This window comes from Theropithecus gelada, chromosome 17 (genome assembly GCF_003255815.1).
Source record: "Theropithecus gelada isolate Dixy chromosome 17, Tgel_1.0, whole genome shotgun sequence".
Classification (NCBI taxonomy): domain Eukaryota; kingdom Metazoa; phylum Chordata; class Mammalia; order Primates; family Cercopithecidae; genus Theropithecus; species Theropithecus gelada.
In genome coordinates this window covers 90,823,539-90,846,889 of record NC_037685.1, presented here as the reverse complement: position 1 = coordinate 90,846,889, position 23,351 = coordinate 90,823,539, and the positions used below count along the sequence as shown (strand labels likewise).

At 37.1% G+C, this 23,351-nt stretch overlaps 1 protein-coding gene and 1 long non-coding RNA gene across 5 annotated transcripts in view; one reads left to right on the top strand and one right to left on the bottom strand.

The window, feature by feature from the left end:
- Positions 1 to 23,351, top strand: part of DIAPH3 (diaphanous related formin 3) — a 506,048-nt gene that overhangs the window by 136,888 nt on the left and 345,809 nt on the right. For all 4 annotated transcript variants that reach the window (XM_025364744.1, XM_025364743.1, XM_025364742.1 and 1 more), the window contains 2 exons: positions 21,110 to 21,184; positions 21,272 to 21,341. In XM_025364744.1, coding sequence (XP_025220529.1) covers positions 21,110 to 21,184; positions 21,272 to 21,341 — 145 coding nt within the window. The remainder of the gene's footprint in view (positions 1 to 21,109; positions 21,185 to 21,271; positions 21,342 to 23,351) is intronic.
- Positions 1 to 23,351, bottom strand: part of LOC112611025 — a 31,873-nt gene that overhangs the window by 7,351 nt on the left and 1,171 nt on the right. Inside the window, exon 2 of the long non-coding RNA XR_003116525.1 lies at positions 16,306 to 16,393. This is a non-coding gene — a long non-coding RNA (uncharacterized LOC112611025). The remainder of the gene's footprint in view (positions 1 to 16,305; positions 16,394 to 23,351) is intronic.

Below are 23,351 nucleotides of genomic sequence, written 5' to 3'. Positions count from 1 at the left end.
TTTTTGCTTTAAGTATATTGTTAAGATCCCTTAGTGAGAGTGTGATTGCAAAATTCTGTTTGAAAGTATCTTTTTAAAAAATGATGTATAGTCAAGTTGACTCACAATTTTTTGTTGTTGTTATACTTAATGTCTCAAAGTATCTATTTGCCTTTGCTTTGGAAGGATAGTCTTCCTAGGGCATGCAACTGAGATGCAATTGAGGGTTTTAGATATCTATGCTTAACACATTGAAGATATTATTTTCTCTTTTGACTTTCACTGCTATTTTTGAGAACTTGGCGTTTAGTAAAACTAATTCCTTTCCATGTAATCTGCCTTTTCTCTTTTGTCTGGTTCTATAATGTTTTCTTTATCTTTGGTGTTCTAGAGTTTTTTTTACGTGTCTGCGTGAGATTTCTTTCTTTTTTCTTCTGATAGGGATTTTTTTTTTTTGGCTTTTTTAATATGATGGGTATCTTTCTGTGAAAATTTTGCCATTGTTTTGTCAAGTATTGCCTTTTCCCTTCTAATTATGTATATGTTAGAACTTCTTGTTCTATGCTGTATTATTTCCTATTCTATCATTAATACTTTCCATTTATTTTTCTCTCTCTATTACATTCTGGATATATTTTTTTAGATTTGCATGGCATGTTTTAGTATTTTAGATTAACAAGTTATAAAAACTTATTAAAAATTCACCTTAGGTGAAAAAGAGTTTGAGAATTAACAATATATTCAGATTCATTTTGATACTAGTAGTGATAATTTCTGAAATGGGCAGGTAGAGTAAGGTTTTCCTGGGTGTATTTCTTTTCTCTTTTTCCTTTCCTTTTTTTTTTCTTTCTCTCTCTTCTTCCTTTCTCTTTGATATTGATACATGGAGGTAAGTAATGCAGGCAGCTCTGTTTTCTTTCCTGTTATTCAATATGGTAGCGACTAGTTGCCTGTGGCTATTTAAATTTAGTTACCTAAAAATGAATAAAAAGAAACCCCACAACATATTTGCTTGAGAGCCACATGTAATTAGTGGCTACCATTTTGGACAATATATATAGGCCATTTCTGTCATTGTAAACAATTCTATTAGACAGTGCTGCCTAAGGGGCCTTGGTTCTGCATATCCACTTCTTTGATATATTAACTATATTATTATTACATTCTCAATGTTATATTCCAGATGGTGAGACTATTATAAAGAAAATAAACTCTGACAGATTGAAGATTATTTAAAAATCTGCAAGAATGATTGGACATTAATCTCAAGAGAATCCCAAGGGAATAAAAGAGTGATCTAAGGAAGGTTCCCTTCAGCAGGGAGTGCTGTCTTAGCAGGATGAGGCTAAGGGAGCGAGTGGGCTTTATACCAGGTATTAAGGAATAGAAAAGGAGAGATGAAGTATGTCTGACAGGAAGTGCTATAGTTATGGTCCCTGGCAGTCATTGGTGTAACTGCCTGTAGCTGGGATGAGGGAATCAGCAATATAGTGCATCATAGCAGTCATAGAAACATCTCCTTTGGTAAATTAAAAACATTAGTGGGATGCATTTTTTAAACAGAGTTTTTGTTAGAGAGATGTGCCTATGTGTACCTCTTAAAGGCATTTTTTCAAGAGTACTTTCCAATAAGGAGTCAAAAAGTATTAGGTAGGATATTAATATACTTCTTTACCTGTTTATTTTGACACTGCCATCTATCTTTGAATATGCCTTCTATTATTTCTTAATTGCCATTCAGAGTAGCATTGCTTATTAAATAAATATTTGTTGAAATTTCGAATTTTAGGTCATGTGACTGTCCTTTCTAAAAGCATGTCAGATTGATGAAATATTAATGAAAAAAATGTCCTGGAAGAAAGTAACTATTAATGTTTTCAAATAAGTACTAACTTTATATTTTCAAAGGACAAACGATTACTTTCTCATGCTTTCACAGTCCTTCCAAATCTAGCACCATTTCTCTAAGAGACCTCTAGAAGACTGAATGTTCCCTAGGGGTAGGAGACTGCCTCTTTTGTATGTTGTCATTCATTCTATAGCTTTTTTTTTGGTTTATAGATGTAGCAAAATGTTGTATAAATATTTGGTTTAAAAGTGTATCTGTATCTTAAAAGCTTTGGCTTTGAATACAGGGTTAACAGTAAACAAAGAACACATGGAAAATGTATTAATTGCTTTTAACAGACACGTATCTTCTATAGATGGTAAATAAGAGCTGCTCAGCTTAATTTATAGTTGACCTGAGAGGGCCTGGAATTGTAAAATGCTCCAAATCTATTTTTTAAATATCTATATCTATATATGCCATATATATATACACACACAGAGCATATATACATATACATGGTAAATATATTTGCCATATATATCTCCCAGTTTATTTAAAATATACATTTCTGTTTAAATGGCCAAGATTGACTATCTTTTTAAAAAAAATTCTGTTAACATGTAAAGTAAGTCACAATGTGACACAGAATCCAAAATCTTCATTTTTAACGCAGTTTCATATGACTACGAGAGCTCATATATTTCTAGAGTAGTTATATTCAGCTACTCTATTAAAAAATAGATTTTGGACCCTACGTTACTGATATTTAAGTACAACCGGGAGAAAATGTAACTAAAACCTAATTATTTGAGCTGGGCATGGTGGCACATGCCTGTAGTCCCGGTTACTTGGGAGGCTGAGGCAGGAGGATCTCTTGAGTCCAGAAATTCTGGACTGTGGTGCACTGTGCCAATCAGGTGTCCACACTAAGTTCAGCATCAATATGGTGACCTCCTGAGAGCAGCAGACCACCAGATTGCCCAGTGAGGGATGTACCGGCCCAGGTCAGAAACAGAGTAGGTTAAACTCGCATGCTGAACAGTAGTGGGATTGTGCTTGTGAATAGCCACTGTACTCTAGCATGGGCAACACAGTGAGTCCCTGCCTCTTAAAACAGAGCAAAATAAAACAAACGTAATTTTTTGAAACTATCATTTTACTGTTTAAAAGACAACAACAAAAGGTAAAGTGTTAAGCCAAAACAATTTGGAAAAAAATACTGTTAAACTTTACAGTTTCTTATGTATATAAAGGTGGAATATAATAAACTTTCTTTCTTTTTAATTGTTATTGCCTGTTTTCTGAGAATGCAAACCGTATGTGTTTATGGCTTTACAGCTATCAGTATGAAGCTATTAACTGAATATTTTGGTTTCTGTTGAAAGATAAATATTTTAAATGAGAGAAATTATTGAACTGCAGATACTAAAGCCTCTATTAGTATTTTACATAAAAAGAATCAGTATAGTTTATTCCTTAGATTAATTTTCTGGGCTTGTTATTATATCTTAGAGTATTGCCAGGTTAGTTAAGTAAAAGATTTTTAAAATGATGATGTTTATCTTGGTATTCCCTTACATATCTATACATGAAGAAAGGCCTTAATACAAAGGAAAGCATCACATTGACAGTAGGTGGAAGTTTTAATTTTTATGATTCAGAAAGCTTTTTAAGAGTAAAACTCAATTTTATCATTTAGATTGGTGATGGATTTCTAGTTCTTTTATTAGAGGGGGCGGTATATGTCTGAAAGGAACAGGTGCAGTTTATTTCAGCCTCTATTGTATATTAAATTTCATAAATGATAATTGACATAGTTTGGGTATTTGTTCTTGCTCAGATCTCCTGTTGAATTGAATGCTGATGGTGGGGCCTGGTGGGAGGTGTTTGGCTCATGGGAGTAGATCCCAATGAATTTGGTGCTGTCTTTGCAATAGTGAGTGAATTTTCATGAGATCTGGTCATTTAAAAGTGTGTGTCACCTCTGCCCACATTCTCTTTCTTGCTCCTGGTCTCACCATGTGATGTGCCTGTTGCCCCTTCACCTTCCGCCAATCTTCCTAAGGCCGACCCAGAAGGCAAGCAGATGCTGGTGTCATGCTTCTTGTGCAGCCTGCAGAACCATGAGCCAATTAAACCTTTTTTCCTTAGAAATTACCCAGATGCAGATATTTCTTTATAGAAATACAAGAATTGCTTAATACAGAAAATTGGTAATAAAGAGTGGGGCATTTGCTGTAAAAATATCTGAAAATGTGGAAGGAACTTTGGTACTAGGTGATGGGCAGAGGTTGGAAGAATTTGGAGAGCTCAGAAGAATATGGGAAATAAGGAAAAGTTTGAAACCTCCATGAGACTGGTTAAATAATTGTGACCAAAGTGCTGATAGCAATATGGACAGTGAAATCCATGCTGAGGAGGTCTCATGTAAATGAGGAACTTATTGAGAACCGGGAGCAAAGGTCATGCATGCTATGCCTTAGCAAAGAATTTGGCTGCATTTTGCTTCTGCCCTTGGGATTTGTGGAAGGTTGAACTTCAGAGTGATACAGGGTATCTGGTGGAAGAAATTTCTAAGCACCAAAGCATTCAAGATGTGGCCTGGTTTCTTCTAATTGCCTATGTTCCAGTGTTGGAGCAAAGAAATTTATATTTGAACAGGAAGAAAAGCATAAAGGTTTGGAAAATTTGCAGCCTGCCCACATGGTAAAGAAAAAGCTTTTTTCAGAGAGTAACTCAAGAAGGCTGTGGAGCGACTACTTGCTAGACAAATTTGCATAACTAAAAAGGAGCGGAGAGTTAATGTCCAAGACAATAAGGGAAAAACCTTGAAGGCATTTCAGAGACCTTTGGCAGCCCCTCCCATCACAGGCCCAGAGGCCTAGTGGGGAAGAATAGTTTTGAGGGCCAGGCCTGGGGCCCTGCTGCTCTTTGTAGCCTTGAGACACTGCTCCTTGCTTCCCTGCCACTGTGGCTCCAGCCTCAGCTCAAAGGGGCCCTGGTCCAGCTTGGGCCACAGCTCCAGAGAGTGTAAGCTGTAAGTCTTGGTGACTTCTATGTGGTGTTAAGCCTGTGGGTGCACAGAGTGCAAGAGTTGAGGTTTGGTAGCCACTGCCTAGATTTCAGAGGATATATGGAGAAAGCCTGGGTGTCCAGGTAGAAGACTACTGTAAGGGCTGGCAGAATCCTCACATAGAACCTCTGCTAAGGTAGTGCCAAGGGGAAATGTGGGGTTGGACCCCCTACACCGAGTCCCCAATGGGACACTACCTAGTGGAGTTGTGAGAAGGGGGTCGTTGCTCTTCAGACCCAGGAATGGTATATCCACCAGCATCTTGCACCCTGTACCTGGAAAAGCCACAGACACTCAATGCTGGCACCTGAGAGCCGCTGTGGGTGGTGCACCCTGCAAAGCAACAGGGGCAGAGCTACCTAAGGCCTTGGGAGCCCACCCCTTGTACCAGTGTGGCCTGGATTGGGACACGGAGTCAAGAAGATTATTTTGGAATTTTAAGATTTAATGACTGCAGGCCAGGCGCGGTGGTTCACACCTGTAATCCCAGCACTTTGGGAGGCCAAGGTGGGCGGATCACGAGGTCAAGAGATTGAGACCATCCTTGCCAATGTGGTGAAATTCTGTCTCTACTAAAAATACAAAAATTAGCTGGGCATAGTGGCATGTGCCAGCTACTCGGGAGGTTGAGGTAGGAGAATCTCTTGAACCTGGGAGGCGGAGGTTGCAGTGAGCCGAGATTGTGCCACTGTACTCCAGCCTGGTGACAGAGCGAGAGACTCCATCTCAATAAAAAAAAAAAAAAAGATTTAATGACTGCCCTACTGAGTTTCAAACTTGCCTATGGCCTACAGCCCCTTTGTTTTGGCTGATTTCTCCTATTTAGAATGGGAATGTTTACCTAATATCTGTACCCCCATTGTATCTTGGAAGTGAATGACTTGTTTTTGATTTTACAGGCTTGTTGGTAGAAGGGACTTGCCTTGTCTCAGATGAGACTTTGCACTTTGGACTTTTGAGTTAATGCTAGAATGAATTAAGACTTTGGGGGACTATTAGGAAGGCATGATCATAGTTTGCAATTTGAAAAGGATATGATATTTGGAAGGGGCTAATGGCAGACTGATACAGATTAGATATCTGTCCCCACCTAAATCTCATGGTGAATTGTCATCTCTAGTGCTGGAGGTGGGGCTTGGTGGGAGGTGTTTGGATCATGGATCAGATCCCTCGTGGCTTGGTGCTGTCTTTGTGATAGTGAGTGAGTTTTTGTAAGATCTCATCATTTACAAGTGTGCTTCCCTCATCCCCTCTCCAGCCAACACACACACTTTGGCTCTGGCCATGTGACATGCCTGCTACCCCTTCACCTTCTGCCATGATTAGAAGCTTCTTAAGGCCTTCCCAGAAGCAGAGTAGATGCTGGTGCTATACCTCCTGTACAACCTGCAGAACTGCGAGCCAATTAAACCTCTTTTCTTTATAAATTACCACGCCTCAGGCAGTTCTTTATAGCAATGCAAGAATGGGCTAATACAATAATATGAAAGAAACACCCGAAAGAAACACCCAAAAGAAAGTTAGAGCCACTGATATCACCTGGAGTCCCTCTGCAGGGCTAAGTAGAAGTTTAGCCCATTTGAACAGAAGTCTGATAGAACTTTCTACAATGACAAAAATGGCCTATGTCTGTCTTGTTCATTACAGAAGCTGCTTACCACATGTGGCTGTTGAGCACTTGAAATATTGCTAGTGTGATTAGGATTTAAATTTTAATTAAAATTTAAATAGCCACATGTGTCTAGAGGCTACCCTATTGGACAACACATCCTTAGAGATCAGAAAAACATACTTCTCGTGCACTTGTTTTGAGCCTTTGTACTCTTGAGTCTGTATATGTGGCTGCCCTTTCCAGCATGCTATGAATTTCTGAGGAGGGGGACAAAGTGTTGTGTCATTGTGAAGCCTTAATATGGGACTCAGGAGAGAAGATCAGAGTACATGTTAAATGGATTTGAATAGTAAAAAGAGAATAAGGAGATTAATGCTTGAAATAAAGTAAAATACATGAGCCTGTACTGCTCATTTTGTAAGACAGGAGAGCAGGTATTTAAAGTGTTTTTATGCATTCTCTGTTTGGTATACTAGATGAGGTGCAAGGATTTCTTTTCTTAAATTGCTGAGATTCCTTTTAGAGAGAAACATCTAACACGTGAAAGAATAAAACTCTTAAGCTCCTAAGTATGTGACATGGATAACATGTCACTAAAATATAGCACAGGATTTTGTAATATGTACATGCAACAGGTATTCCAAGGGCTATGCTAGGTGCCACAGTAAATGAGAAGCATATAGGACAGAGAAACCTAGAACACAAAGAAATAAAATAAAAAGGTGTAATCAGTTCAGTAAAGAAAAAATGGGGACTGAGAGTGATTAATGGAGAGGTTTTTTTGATGTAGCTGATTATAGAAAGTCTTTCTGAGGTGGTGAAGTTTGACACCAAAGGACAAGGAACTAGTTTAGAGAAGAGTGGACAGTAGTACTGAACATGAGGTGGACAAACTGTGTGGCAGAGGGATGGAGAAATCCAAAATGCTGTCAGAGAAGATGGGCAGTGGCCAGGCCATGCGGGGGGTCATGGTCATAAAGATCGTGGTAAGGATACTGGATTTTCATTCTATGGAAGTTGGAGTCTGTTGAAGAGTTTCAAGCAGGAGATGAACTATTCTGGCTTTCTAAAAAGATCACTTTAACTGCTACAGGGAGTGTGTTAGTGTTTTCTCAGGCTGCTATAAAGAACTGCCTGAGACTGGGTAATTTATAAAAGAAAGAGGTTTAATTGACCCACAGTTCTGCTTTACTGGAGAGGCCTCAGGAAACTTACAATCATGGCAGAAGGCAAAGGAGAAGCAGGCACCTTCTTCACAGGGTGGCAGGATAGAGTGAGTAGAAGCAGGGGAAATGACAAATTCCCCTTATAAAGCCATCAGATCTTGTGAGAACTCACTCACTTTCGAGAGAATAGCATGCGGGAAACCACTCCCATGATCCCATTACCTCCACGTGGTCCTGCCCTTGACATGTGGGGATTATGGGGATTACAATTTGAGGTGAGATATGGATGGGGACAAAAACCCAAACCATATCAGGGAGAATTGATTGAAGGGAGGAGAGGGCGGACAAGGAAGTGTGAGATAGGAGGCTCTGGCAGTAGTCACATGAATTAGGAGGGTGGCTTGTATGAGGATTGTAGCAGTGGTGGGCCAAGGGGTGGGTGAATCTTGCAGATAAATTGGAGGTGGAAACTGTAGGACCTGTTGATGAATTGGATGTAGGATGTGAATGAAAAGGCGGAATTGAGAATAAGTTTTTTTTTTACTTGAGCAAATAGGCAGATAGTAGTGCTGTTAACTGGGGTGGAGGAGGTTGTTACTTGTTCCGTGAATTTTGGAGAAGAAAAAAAATCTCCCCCCCTTTTTTTTTGAGACGGAGTCTTGCTCTGTCACCAGACTGGAGTGTAGTGACACTATCTCTAGCTCACTGCAACTCCGCTTCCCAGGTTCAAGTGATTCTTCTGCCTCAGCCTCCTGAGTAGCTGGGACTACAGGCGCCCGCCGCCATACCTGGCTAATTTTTGTTGTTTTAGTAGGGAAGGGGTTTCACCTTGTTGGCCAGGATGGTCTCACTCTCCTGACCTCGTGATCCGCCCGCCTCAGCCTCCCGAAGTGCTGGGATTACAGGTGTGAGGCACTGTGCCCGGCCCAAAATATCCCTTTTTAACATGTTAAGTTTGACATGTTTAAAATAGAGTATCACAATTTGAGACATCAGGCAGGCCCCTAGATATGTGAGTCTAGAGGTTACATATGTGGAGTGGAGATATTTAAGCCCTGAGAATGGATGGAATCTCAGTGTGGGCAGGTTGTATGGAGAAGGAACCTAAAGATGTAGGCGAGTGGTCAGAACAAGTTCTGAGGGACTCCGGGTTCAGAAAGTTCAGAAACAGATGATCCAGAAAGGGAAGAGGAGGCAGAAACACAGACTGAGGAGTAGCCAGTGGGGAGGAGAACACCAAATGCTGATTTCTGGACCTAAAGGAAAAGTGTTTCAAAATAAGGGAGGGACAAACTGCATAGCGCGTTGCTGTGAGGTGGGGCAAGATGATATTATTGGAATTGGCAAGAGGAAGGTTGTTGCATCCTTTGAGAAAATAGATTTTTTTGGAGTCTTGGTGGTAGAAGCCAGACTGAAGTGAGATTGAGTGAATGGATGGCAAAAAGTGCTGACCATGCTTGTGAGAAATTTTTTGAGACCTTTTGCTATAAAAGAGAGGAGAGAAATGGAAACTAACTGGAGGGGTATCTGAGGTCAAGTGAATGGAACTTGGTGAGCACATGGAGAAATCAAATCAGTGAGAGTTCAAAGAAGATGGAACTGAATTGGCCTTGAAAGATGAAATTATTTCAGTTCTGTGGAGGGGAGCATTATGAGTGCATTGCTACACAAAGGTAGCAGTGAAATGTATAGAATCAAGGGAAGATCATGGATTTAATAATTAGGACTGCTCTGACTAGCATTGGGTAGTAGTGACAAGTATTTAGGGTGGCAACAAGTGGTGAAAGGCCTGAAACGTGACCATAATGTCTTTTCCACATATATTGTTGGCAAATTAGTCTGTATTTAAAATGAATAATGTAGTGTTTTTTTTGAACTAACGATATTAAATTTGATACTAAGAAACTACTTAGTATCCAAACAAGGTATTTTCTTTTCTATAATATGTTCCTTTTAATAGGGGACTTAAGTTTTGATTAGAGCACATACCAGTATCTATGTTTTAAAATCTATAGTTCTTTTACTGTTTTTTCATCTAAAGGTCAAGAACTCTTGTTTCTTGTGCTTTGTTTTTTATCATTCCTGTTAACCTGGTTTTATTTTCATTTTATTTGGAATGCTTTCTCTAGATATTTTATGCCTTTCAGTATGTTATAGCCAAAAAGAAACTAGGAGAATACTACATTTATTACTGTGTTATCTGATATGAAAAGTGGGAATAAATGATTGTTTTTAAATATACAGTGTCCTTAAGAAGTATATTTCAAGAAAATATACATATTCGTGGTTGTATTTTGAAAGTTAGTAGATTTGACATTGTGAACATTATTTATAGTAGTTCCTGAATTCCCAGCCTGGCTGTGTAATTTAGTGTAATTTGGGTGGATGCACCATTGAATGACATGTAGGTGTATGTTTGTCTTGCCCCCAGGGCATGCTAAGTACTTTGTACTCTCTCCTAGAACTGTTCATTTTAAGTATTTAGTCACCTTGGTAAAGGTAGGTGAAAATGAAAGCTTAAAATAAGCTATAATTATATTCAGCATTGGTGATCTATTACTCTGACAGAGGAATGTAAATTGGATCTAGATATTATACAGTATTAAAGCTGACCTTCCAAGTTTAAGGTACGAAATTTGTTAGTTTGTCACATGTGAGCAGTAATGTATTTTTTTCTCCTTTTAAGAAGCTTTGTGTATTGATTTTAAACCATCTAGGTTTGTGTTTCCCTAGGCATTCATGTAAGATTATTTTTTTGGGTAATTAAAAATATTTTTCTTATTACAAAAAATATAAAGTTCATTATAGGACAATAAGAAAATACACAAAAGCAAAATCAAGAAAAATGTATAATATTATCTACTTAAATAGACACTAACTTCTTGGAGGAAGAGAGAGAGAGAGACAGACACTCTGTCTACAGAGGAAGTCTTCGTGTCTAATACTGTTGGTTGATTGGTTAAAAATCTGCTTAAAGCATGTAATCATCAAATAAATGATTCAAATATACTCCAAACATTTTTTTTTTCAATCTAAAGGATAAACATTTTTTCTCTAGACATTTCATGTAGAGCCCAGACCTTTTCTTGGAGTGGGCAAAGGCTGATTGCATAAAGCATACCCATAATGCATTGTCTTCCTGATGTTGGTGTTTTAAAGTAGAACAGGATCATAAAGCCTCTGGCAAAGCAATCTGAATGCAGAACTATACTTCTGCTAAAAAAAAAAACAACTTTTTTTTGGTACTACGATTTCCCTTTAATATATAGTGGTTCCCACATTTACTTTTATAGCAATTTAAAAAGTAATCTATTTTTAACTTTCCAAATCATTAGGCTTAGTTTTCACAGAAGTACCTCTTTCCCCAATTGTGTGTTATCTGTTTATATAATATTAATTATATAAATACAATAGTAAGTACAACTGTCAAGAATGGATTTGGAAACAAACCCAACTGGTTCTGGTGGGAGCAGTGTGTGGGGATATATAAGAGAGTAGAACACAAGCCTTGAATTAGCTGACTAGGTGGAGGATGATTAAGAATGTGTTTGTATAGCTACACATATGTAATACATTTCTTATATGTGAACCAAAACATTGAAGAATAATAATAGAAAACACCTTATATACTATTTCTGCTTTTTAAACTTAAGATATATGAGCATCATTCCACTTCAAGATTGTAGGCATAGTTTTTTAAGTTTGGTTTTGTTCCTAGGCCCTAGCTAAGTGAGGTAGGCTCTTCTTTGCTCCTCTAATATTCTCTGTTTATTTTTGTAATAGTGTTTATTGCACACGTTTTTTTTTTTTTCATTATCCTCATTTCAGTCCTCCTACAAATTTCTTCCATCAACTCTTTAATCCCAAATTATGTGTTTTTCTTTCTTCTTACTACCCCTTTTGTCTTTTAATTCTTTTGCAATCAGGATTTCACTTCCACAGAATTTACAAACTGCTCTTGAATTCATTTATTTATAGTTCTTTTTAGCCCTTATTTTATTTGACCTCATTTTAGCACTTGACTCTTGACTCCTCTGTCTTTTGAAACTTCTTCTTGCCTTTGTATTTGTTATGTCAGGTTTACTTGGTTCTCCTCTTACCACTGTCACTGCCTTTTTCTGATTTTCTTGGTGGGAGTTTTTGCCTATTCTCACACTCTAGCAGTGGATGTTTCAGACTTGTGTTTGAAAGATAGACTAAATACACTCTTATTTTTTATTTTTATTTTTTTGCTAAGCACAACTAGACATACTGGACATTATATGTGAAACAAATAGAAGAAGACAGGCTAGGAACCTTGGGACTTAAGGAACAATATGCCTGTGAGTTTGCTGGGTTGTCTTTCTGCCTTTTTGTCAGATTTGGAGGTGAAGAAGTGAGTAACCCAGAAATGACAGTGGGCACAGAACAAAGAAGTCCCAACAGAAGCCTTCTCTCTTAAACCAAAGGACTACAAAAATGGCAGCAAATAAGACAGAACATGTTGGCAATAACTGCTCTATATTTCTGCTGAATACCACAGAAAGAAATCTGTGGCCCCATCTCCACTCCCCCTACTGCCTGTCCTCACTATCAAAAAGCAAAGTGGGTAGCCTGGATTTCTACCTACAGAGGGCAGTAATGAGGCATTCTTCCCCCTCCCCACTGGCATTGTGTCCAAAGTGGCCAATAGAGTCAGGGCTTTCACCACCACCCAGTGATAACAGACGTCCACATCCCCCTTCCATGGTGCTATTGTAGGTTACATGGTGAGCATAATGAGGCAGTCCTTCTCTCCATCAGGGAGTGCCTAGATTCCCATCCATGCCAGGTGGTAACAAAGAATCTCTCTTGGACTTCTGTTTCCACCTTGCAGTAACGAGGTGGTGCTTTCTCTTCTTCCACTGGAACTGTGCCACAGGAAGCTTACTGAAATAAGAGGTTTATATAAGATTTATATAATCTTCTAACACGATATCCCAAATTTTCAAGCTTCAGTATAAAAAATATGTCATACCAAGAAGCGAGAAAATCACAAACTGAGTGAAAAAAGACAATAGATGATAACACTGATATGACAGAGATGGTAGAATTATCTGACAAGAATCTTTTGAAAAGCAGCCATCATAAAAGTGTTACAATAGGCAAATAGGAATGTGCCGAAACAAAAGAAAAAAAATAGAAAGTCTCAGCAAAGAAATAGAGGAAACTTTATTTCTTCTTTTAAAGAACCAAACGGAAATCTTAGAAGTGAAAAATACAATAACTGAAGTAAAAAGCTTATTGGAGGGCTTCAAAAGCAAAACATGAGGCTGAAAGGAAAGAATTAGTGAACTAGATTATAGAATGATAGAAAGTATACAATCTGGACAACCAGGAAAAAATAGATTGGGAAAAAAATACATACAGAGTCTCAGGGAATTATGGGTCTATAACCAAAGATCTAACATTCTTGTCATTGGAGTCTTGAGAGGAGAAAGAGGACAGGATAAAAAAGTACGTGAAGAAATAATGGCTGAATAGAGTGGGCACGGTGGCTCATGCCTGTAATCCCAGCACTTTGGGAGGCCAAGGCAGCTGGATCACCTGAGGTCAGGAGTTTGAGAACAGCCTGGTCAACATGGTGAAACCCAATCTCTACTAAAAATACAAAATTAGCCAGGCATGGTGGCATGTGCCTGTAGTCCCAGCTACTCGGAAGGCTGAGGCAGGAGAATTGCTTAGAACCCGGGAGGAGGAGGTTGCAGTGAGCCGAGATTGCGCATTGCACTCCAGCCTGGGTGACAGAGTGAGACTCTGTCTGAAAATAAATAAATATATATATATACACATACATATATATATGTATATATATGTGGCTGAATAGTTCTCAAATTTGGCAAAAGATATAAACTTACATAAACTGAATCACAAACAGGATAAACTCAAAGAAATTCACACACAAACATATCAAAGTCAAATTCCTGAGAACTAGACTGGGTACGGTGGCCCACGCTTATAATCCCAGCACTTTGGGAGGCTGAGGTGGGTGGGTGTCTTGAGGTCAGGAGTTTGAGACTAGCCTGGCCAAGATGGTGAAACCTCGTCTCTACTAAAAATACAAAAATTAGCCGGGTATGGTGGTGCATATCTGTAGTCCCAGCTACTTGGGAGGCTAAGGCAGGATAATTGCTTGAACCCAGGAGGCGGAGGTTGCAGTGAGCTGAGATTGCACCACTGCCCTCCAGTTTGGGAGACAGAGTGAGACTCTGTCTGAAAAAAAAAAAAAAAATCTGAAAACTAAAGATAAATAAAAACATCTTGAAATCAGTGGCCAGATTGCCAATTTCATGAACTAAATGGGAAATATTACCAAGATATCAACAGGGTAATAAGGAAATACTTTGAACAACTTTAAATACACAGCTCAACAACTTAGATGAACTAGATCAGTTCTTTGAAAAACACAAACTACTAAAACACACCCAATATGAAATCGATAATTTGGATGGCCCTCTGACTATTAAGAGAATTAAGTTCCTCCTCCCCAGCAAAAGATCTTCAGGTGCAGGTAATTTCACTGGAGAATTTTACCACAAACTTAAAGAAGAATTAATGCCAATTCTCCATAGTCTCTTCCAGAAAATAACAGAGCAGAGAACAATTAATTTTCTTTTAAATGAGGCTTGAATTACCTGATAGCAAAACCAGACCAATACAGTACCAAGATAGAACAAAACAAAACCAAAACCCTCAAACTTACAAACCCATGTTCATCATGAATATAGTTACAAAAATCCTTATATAATGCATTGTATTGACAAGCAAAAGAGGAAAAGTCACTTGATCATTTGAATCGATACAGAAATAGCATTTGACAAAATTCAACACTTGTGCATAATGAAAACTCTGAGAAAAGTAGGAATAGAGGGTGAGTTCAGTTGTAAACCTAGAAAGATATATGTAAATTCTTAACACCCTCTCTCTGCAGAATGTGGCCCTTTTTGGAAACAGAGTCATTGCAGTGTAATTACTTAAGATGAGGTCATAAGGGAGTAGGGTGAAGTCTTGATCCAACATGACTTGTGTCCTTAAAAAAAGAAAGCAGAGATACAGAAAGAGTCTCATGTGATGACTGGAAGGATTGGCAGCTTCCATCAGAAGCTAGGAAGAGGCAGTGAAGGATTCTACCCAGAGTGCCAGGCAGCAGCCCTGCTGACACTTTGATTTTGAACACCTTGCTTCCAGAACTACAAGAGAATATATTTGTTGTTTTAAACTCCTCAGTTTGTGGTACTTTGTTGCTGCAGCCCCAGGAAACTAATACAGAGGGGAAATTTCTTAACTTGGTAAAGAGATCTAAAAAAATCCTGTAGTTAATATTCTATTTAGTGATGAAAGACTAAATGCTTTCCCTCTAAGACAGATTGAGAACAAGGCAAGGATGCCTGCTTTCAGGATGCTTATTTTACACCATGGGGAAGTTCTAGGTAGAACACTGAAGCAAGAAAAGGAAATAAAGGCATGCAGGTCAGAAAGGTAGAAATAAAACTGTCCCTATTTGCAAATGACACGATTGTTTACATAGAGAATCTCAAGAAATCTACCAAAAACTGCTAGAACTTATCACTGAGTTCAGCAAGGTTGCAGGATTCAAGATAAAAATATAAAATTGTATTTCTATGTACTAGCAATGAACTTGTGGAAAATGAAATTAAAAACACAATACTATTCATAATTGCTCAAAAATAATTATAATTTTAATGAATTAGCCATAGACTTTTATGCTGAAAACTACAAAATAATGATGAAAGGAGTTAAAGAAGATCCAAATAAATGGAGACATCTAGTGTTTATGAATAAGAGACTCAATTTGTTTGTCTATTTGGGTTATTGGCAGAATCCAATTTCTTGTGATTGTGGGATTAAGACTCATTTCTTTTCTAGCTGTCAGTTGAGGGCTATTCCCAGGTTTTTCAGTCTACTTACATTTTTTGGCTCTTGTTTGGCTTCCTTCATTTTCAAAACCAGTAAAGGTAAGTTGAGTCCCTTTTATGTTTTTTTTTTTTTTTTGAGACAGAGCCTTGCTCTGTTGCCTGGCTGGAGTGCAGTAGCACCATCTTGGCTCACTGCAGCCTCCGCCTCCTGGGTTCAAGGGATTCTCCTGCCTCTGCCTCCCAAGTAGCTGGGATTACAGGCACTCACCACCACACCCGGCTATTTTTGTTTTTTAGTAGAGATGGGGTTTTTCCATGTTGCCCAGGCAGGTCTCAAACTCCTGGCCTCAAGTGATCCACCTACCTCAGCCTCCCAAAGTGCTGGGATTACAGGTGTGAGCCAGGGTGCCCATCCCTTTTTATGCTTTGACTCGCTTTCTTTCATCTCATCTGTCTAACTAAGCTGGGAAATTAAGAATTATATGATTAGATTGTAACCACCTGGATAAACTAGGTTAATTTTCCTATTTTAAAATCATCTAATTAGCAACCTTAATTCCATCTGCAACTTGAGTTTCTCCTTTGCTACATGAGCTAATATATTTATAGGTTCTGAGTTTAAGATGTGCAGATCTTTTGTTGGGCAAGGGTAGAATTACTTTCTTTACTACATATGCCTAGTCCTTTTATGCCCTTCCATTGCCCATGGAATTGTATATGTGGTTTTTCAAGATCAAGTCCTTTCTTACCTGTTTGGTTTTATCTCTGATACAGCTTTCTCTGTTGCTCAGCACAGGCCATTTCTTTTATGTTTAATGTCTTCATGTGTATACCCTCCTGCTTAGAAAGACTCAGGTCAGACAGCAGATGCTTTGAAGTTCCCAAGAGAGGTAGATGTTGTACGTTCTGTTCCCAGAGAGCCATGACTATAGCATTTATTACATTATGGAAATAATTTTGTTCGATATTTGTTTTAACCACTAGTCTGTGATCTTTTCAAGGGCAGAGAACATACTTTATTCAGTTTTGTATTTCTCGTATTTAGTGCAGTATCAAGAACACAGTGTTCCCTTTAATAAAGGCTGACTTGGCCAGGTGTAGTGGCTTACACCTGTAATCCCAGAACTTTTGGAAGCTAAGGTGAGAGGATTTACTTGAGGTCAGGAGTTTGGACTAGCCTGGGCAACATAGTGAGACCCTATCTCTACAAAAATTAAAATTAGATGAATGTGGTGACACATGCTTGTAGTCCCAGTTACTAGGAGGGCTGAGGCAGGAGGATCGCTTGACCCCAAGAGGTTGAGGGGGCAGTGAGACATGATTGTGCCACTGTACTCCAGCCTGTGTGACAGAGTGAGACCCTGTCTTTGGTTTTATCATCTTTGATTCAGTATGAATAAATAACAGTTCTGAAATTGCAATTGAAATTTCTAGCTTGAAGGTTGAGACAGGTTCAGTCATGGTGTGGAGATCTGTCATCTCTGTGTTTATTTCTGCATACATAAAGGCCACAAGCCTGGTTATCAGCAGACCTAGATGTTATTTCTAAGTTACTGTAACCTCTTATATATAACAATAGAAGAGACTTAGTTTCATTATAAAAAGATTTATTGAGTGCTCAGTTTATCCCATGCTTGAATAAATATGATATATAAGAAATGGTCCCTATACTCAAGGAGTATGCATCAGGTAAGATTACTCTTATCATCTGAGATTGCTCTTATGATCTGGTATGTTTATTCCAGATCATAAGGGTAATAATTCCAAGATTAATTCCATTATAATTCATGATGCATTTGTCTTTCCCTTTCTACAGCACATCTGGGAAGAAAGGTAGTAACTTTAAACAAAACAAAGGAAGGGTAGGAGGGTCAGTCTTTGGGGAAAAATACTTGAGAGTGCTTTGTTCCTTTTGGCCAGGAGATAAATCTGAGACCTGATTGTTGCCTGTATTACTCAATGAGGTGACTGCGTGTATTTGCTTCCTAAAGCCAACAACAAGTCAGAAACCACTTTATACACTTTCTTCATCCTGTGTTTCTGGAAGTAGTAACTGAATTTCAAAGCCTAAGCTGCTTTTGACCATTTAAAGGCGGGTTAAACATTGTAATTCTGGGAATCTGTTCTCCCTCTCCCACTATTCTTTTTTTTGTTTGTTTGTTTGAATTTTTATTAAAATTCATCTCTTCTTTTCTCCTATATTGAGACCCCTACTAGGAGTGCTAAAGGGTAATATACTTAGAAGTTTTCCTTGAGGCAATTAGAGGAGTTTGATATTTCCTGTTACAGAATTTTAAGAGGTAGATTTTGTGTTAAATTAGTATTTAGCACACTACGGTTGCTCTATTAAAGCAGTTTTTTCTGATACAAATGTCATACTGATCTCTATGTCATTTCTATTCATGAAAAAGAAACATGTGCATATTTATCCATGAATGCAGTTTATAGTTAAACCACATAATGCCTGATGGTACTGTGCTGATAGGCACAGAAGAAATAGTGCAGATTTTAGTTCCTGGAGATTGATCATTTATAGATCAGTTGATAATTTTTTTCTAGGTTGCTTCTTACACTGATGATGAGAAATTTTTCATTTTTGTAGAAAGCTATGGATCTCAATAAACCTCTGTCAAGACAGCAGACCTACCTACTCAATATCACTTTTTATCTTGAACATCTTTTCCGGTGGAAATAGGAAGTGATTTCGTACCCCGTCCTTAAAAATAATATTGCTGAAAATAATAGGGGTGAGAGTGAAACACTTGAGATTATTGCTTTATGAGTGATATTGTTAATACAACAGTATGTTGAGTTTGCAAATTTTTAAGAAAACAGGGAGACATTTTATGCATATTTAATTTTTAATCTTTTTAATAAGTACTTTTGTTAGCTTTCTTTTAATTCTTATATTGTTTCTTTGGTTGTCAAGTGTCTCAGTTTTCTTTCCCTGTACCCTGTCCCACTTTTCTTGTTTTTGACATGTTTTATGAAATATAATGTGTAATCTGGTTTTCAGAAGGCCATTGCCCAACTCTCATTTTATTGTTGAGCATGGAACTTTAATAAGTTTTGTTTTATAGAGAATTAGTTTATATATAAAATGAGTGAGTAGGCATAAATTGTATTTGAATAGTTCATATTCTGTAGTTTAGGAGAGAGTTATATAGTGGGTCTAGAAATAGTTGACTTTAGACCATCTATGAGTCCCACTATTCTAGTTATAATTATGTTAAGGGTAATAAATTTTAAATAGCTATTTTTATTATTAATTATGTAGATCAGAGAACTTACTGATTTACATGGATTTGTGCTTCTTAAATTTTATAATGGGTCATAATATAAGCATATTAAGTGTAACTAAGTCTTTTCGTTATATTCGCATAATTTAAAATTACTTTGCCTGTTTTGGTGTGAGGCAGTTTGATGAACAGTGATTTTATTCTTCACAATGATTAAAGGTGATAGCAGTATGAATAATCTGAAACCATTTATATTGGCTTTAGAATATCTTTGTGGCTGTACTTTTCAATATGGAGATTGTTGAAAATTTACTTCAAACAAAATACTGAAGGCCCTCTGTGAAGTATTAAAGAGGAGTGCCTTATGAACAGTCTCTCTCCATGCATCTCAATGTCAGCCCAAGTAAAACTCTCAGATTACTTCTCACTTCCCTGCTGCATGTGAAATAGGAATAAATTCAGAATAGGATGTCAACAAGGCAAACAGTTAAGTGAGATGCTGTGTTGTTTTCATGAATCATGAAAACAAGATTCAAAATGCCTATAGGTAATCTGTCTGTCGCTAATAGTAAAGAGTAAACCCTTCACTTTTGAAGTAGCATCCTGGTTTGAAAACAGCAACCTCTGTTTAACATTTTTCCTTACCTTAACTATAATAGCAATCTTCAGTCTTTCACAAGAGAGTATCTTTCCTGTTTAAGTGCATTTTAAAAATTAGTTATTTCATGGCTTTCATTGGCAAGATATGAGTAAAATATTGTCTGACAAGAGATTGCCAATCTATATGGCAAATTTCTTTTTCTTTTTTGTAAAATCAGAAATCTTCAACATTGATAGGTGTCAAGTTGTGTTTACAGAAATGTGCAAATGAAGAAGCTGGATTTTAAATAATATTTGTATTTTTTATATAAATATATTGCATTTGGTTTTTATTCTCTTGTTTTCACTGGAAATGTTATATTGTATCTTAAGGAAAAAATGATATTTTGGTATTTTTTGATGTATGACTTAAGCTTGTTTTTATTCTTTATAATGTTCTGTTTTTCATTCCTTGAAATTTTTTTTGAGATGGAGTTTTGCTCTTGTTGCCCAGGCTGGAGTACAATGGCGTGATCTTGGCTCACTGCAACCTCTGCCTCCTGGGTTCAAGCGATTTTCCTGCCTTAGCCTCTCCAAGTAGCTGGGATTATAGGCATGCACCACCACGCCTGGCTAATTTCGTATTTTTAGTAGAGATAGGGTTTCACCATGTTGGTCAGGCTGGTCTTGAACTCCTGATCTCAGGTGATCTACCTACCTCTGCCTCCCAAAGTGCTGGGATTACAGGCAGGAGCCACTATGCCTGGCTGAAATTTTGTTTTTAACGTCTTATTGTTCAAACACTACATATATTCATACATAAAATCACATGTATAAGCACATGCATCCAAATAAATATACACACGTGTATCTTTTCTTTCCTTCATTCTTTTGGCAACAGATTATTATCATTGTATTATTTATTGGCCTAGGTTTACTAATCTCCACTGAAAAAAGGTATTCATCTCTACTAAGGTAGTTTTCCTGTAATCCAGGCAAGCTGTTGTTTAGTGACAGTAATGTTCTAGTTATGTAAAGTCCTGTGATTAGGTCAGTGGGTTTATGGGACAGATTTCGTTTGCTGAAGATGGAGATACTCATTTAAAAACCAGCAATGCATTTTTTTTTTTAAATCGACTAAACTTTGAAACTTAGGAAATTCTTAACATTTATAGGAATGTAGTTCAGTGGTTTGGGAAATTCTGCTAAAGCATCTGCTTTTTTTGATTAATTTTTGCCAGTAATCTTTTTCTTTATGTTGATCTACATCTTTCCTCCATAGATCTTTACTCACTTGTACAATTTGTCTTCTTTGGCATAGCCCCAAATAGGCAGTAATTAGTGGTGTGCTGGTAAATGTTTAGAGCCAGCTCTGGGTGCGTGGGCAGGGATGGCTCTGATTATTTTGCCAGTTTCTTTGGTGTGAATACTTTCACTGTGGCTGATTTCAAGCTACCCATGTGATGTCCCTAAACATGAAGCATGTAAAAGATGTGCACAGTCTGCTCTTACAGACTTGTGTAAGCAGAGTTTAGCACACTATTGGCATATCCCATCTTTGCTTCTTTCACAACCAAGATTATGAGTCATGAATAATTTTTATGTGTGGTGTTATTCTTATGTTTTAGTTACAATTAGGAATATAGCAAATATAAAATACTTGTAGGTATATAACATTATGATAACACAAGCTGCATTACTGACAATGTGTGACTATCTTTTTTCTGTTTTTCAGTTGGGTGGAAAACTTTGGACATGAGGGGCTTGGATTATTACTAGACATTTTGGAAAAATTGATTAGTGGAAAAATGTAAGTATTGCTAATAATTATTTTCAAGTAAGCATCATTCATGTGTCCAATTATAATTCCAACACTGCTATTTTTATGTCAATACAGCCAAGAAAAAGTTGTAAAGAAAAATCAACATAAAGTCATACAGTGTCTAAAAGCCCTGATGAATACGCAGGTATGTACATACGTAATTAGTATTTGTCCATGACCAGTTTTGTAATATATGATTTTCAGTTGCAGTAAAGTGATGATATATCCTTCTGATGTGTTTTTCAGTCATGATGGAAAAATATTGAATTTTCTTGAATTCTAGTTTCAACTGTCTTGCAATAGGAGAAACTTGATAATGAAGTTTCTTTTGATGCTGAACTCCTCATGTGTAGGTTAATTCTCTCTCCCCACCCTTTCCTCCCCCTCAACCCTGCCCACCCCAATCCCATCTTCTTTCTTTTTTTCTCTCCCTCCACCACCTTTTCTCCACTTTTTTGTCCTCCTCTTCCTCTTTTCTTCCTTCCTTAATTTCCTCTCTCTCTTAACTCTCAAAAGTATGGCATGAGTCAGCTTTAAGATCATGATTATTAAATGTGAGCTGCAATAATACTTATTACCAAAGGTTCAAGTTGGGAAGATTTCTTATATTCTAGGAATTTAAAATCTACAATGAAATTAATGTAAACAGATACAAGCAGGTCTCAGAAATGGAGCAATGATGTAATATTGAGAACAAATGTAATATGGAGGAATTTGCATAAAGAGTTTACATTAGAAGGGAGAAACCTGCTTGTGGCTCTCACCTATAATCTTACCACTTTGGGATATCGAGGCAGGAGGGATTGCTTGAGGCTAGGAGTTTGAGACCAGCCTGGGCAACATAGTGAGACGCCGTCTCTACAAAAAATAAAACAAATAGCTGGGCATGGTGGCATGTGCCTGTAGTCCCAGCTACTCAGGAGGCTGAGGTGAAAGGGTGGCTTGAGCCCAGGAGTTTGAGGTTATAGTGAACTGTGATTGAATCCCTGCACTCCAGCCTGGGAGACAGAGTAAATCCCTGTCTCTAAAACAAAACAAAACAAAACAAAGCAAAACAAAACAAAACAAAAAAACTGAAGAAAAGAGGAATTCTTAAGCTCTTTACTGAAGTTAGATTTTAGATTTATCTAGCAATGTTTCTTTTTTGCTTTTATACTGTTAACTGCAGAAATTAGCATTATCTTATGCCGTTTCTTTAAGCTCCAGCATCTAAACACATCTACCTCATGATGTGTGAAGTAATGATAGGTGTTTAAGTTGCTGTTAGACAGCATGGGAGGAAATTTTACCTGTGGTGGTATGATTATTTTTGTTTTATATCAAAACCATCTGTATATTTCTGATTAATTTTAATTTATAATATTTTACCTTATTCTCATTTAAAAATAAACTTTTATAGGGCTACACACTTAAGTACTAGTACACAAATTATTAAGATTTATTTTGTATTTCTTTTACTAAATGTATTAGCAAATATTTATATTTTATAATTATTTTTGTCTTATTAAACAATGTATTTTTAAGCATTTTCTGGAGGTAAGCTTTCTATTTTTAATTAATGAAATGTTTTTTCTTCCTTTCCTACTCTAATCAGATATTATTTTCAAAGAAAATATATGATGGAGGAATCACAACTCCTTTTATGCTGAATTCATGGTTCTTTGAAAATCAGATATTAGATATATAAGATAGCTTTTTACGTATCTGTTTTAAGAGTAAATGAATGAAAGAATCAAATTGCTGATAGGGAAAGGTCTTTTCCCACTAAGTACATAGAACTGGTTTAGGAAGCCCTTTCTAGAGTGAGAATATAGCAATTGGAAATTTTGTTAGTGATGGAAAGGCCGAAAGTAGAAAAAATCTAGGAACTTTTTTTAAACCAAAGGGGCATTTGGATCATAATTTGAATTTAGAAGAAAATCATGGTTAAAGTAAGGTGGTAAATAGAAGATAATATTCTTTCTTTGTTTCAGAATGAATCTGAGGAAGATTGAACTTTATTTATTTTCTAATTAATATACTATTATCCTCTTAAGAGATTTTTGTTGCTTGTAGTTTATATACGTGGACCTATAAAATATTGCCATTTTATTTGGTGCTTTTATCTGTGTTATTAAGAATAAAAAGTTAAGTTATTGGTACTTAGTATTATAGT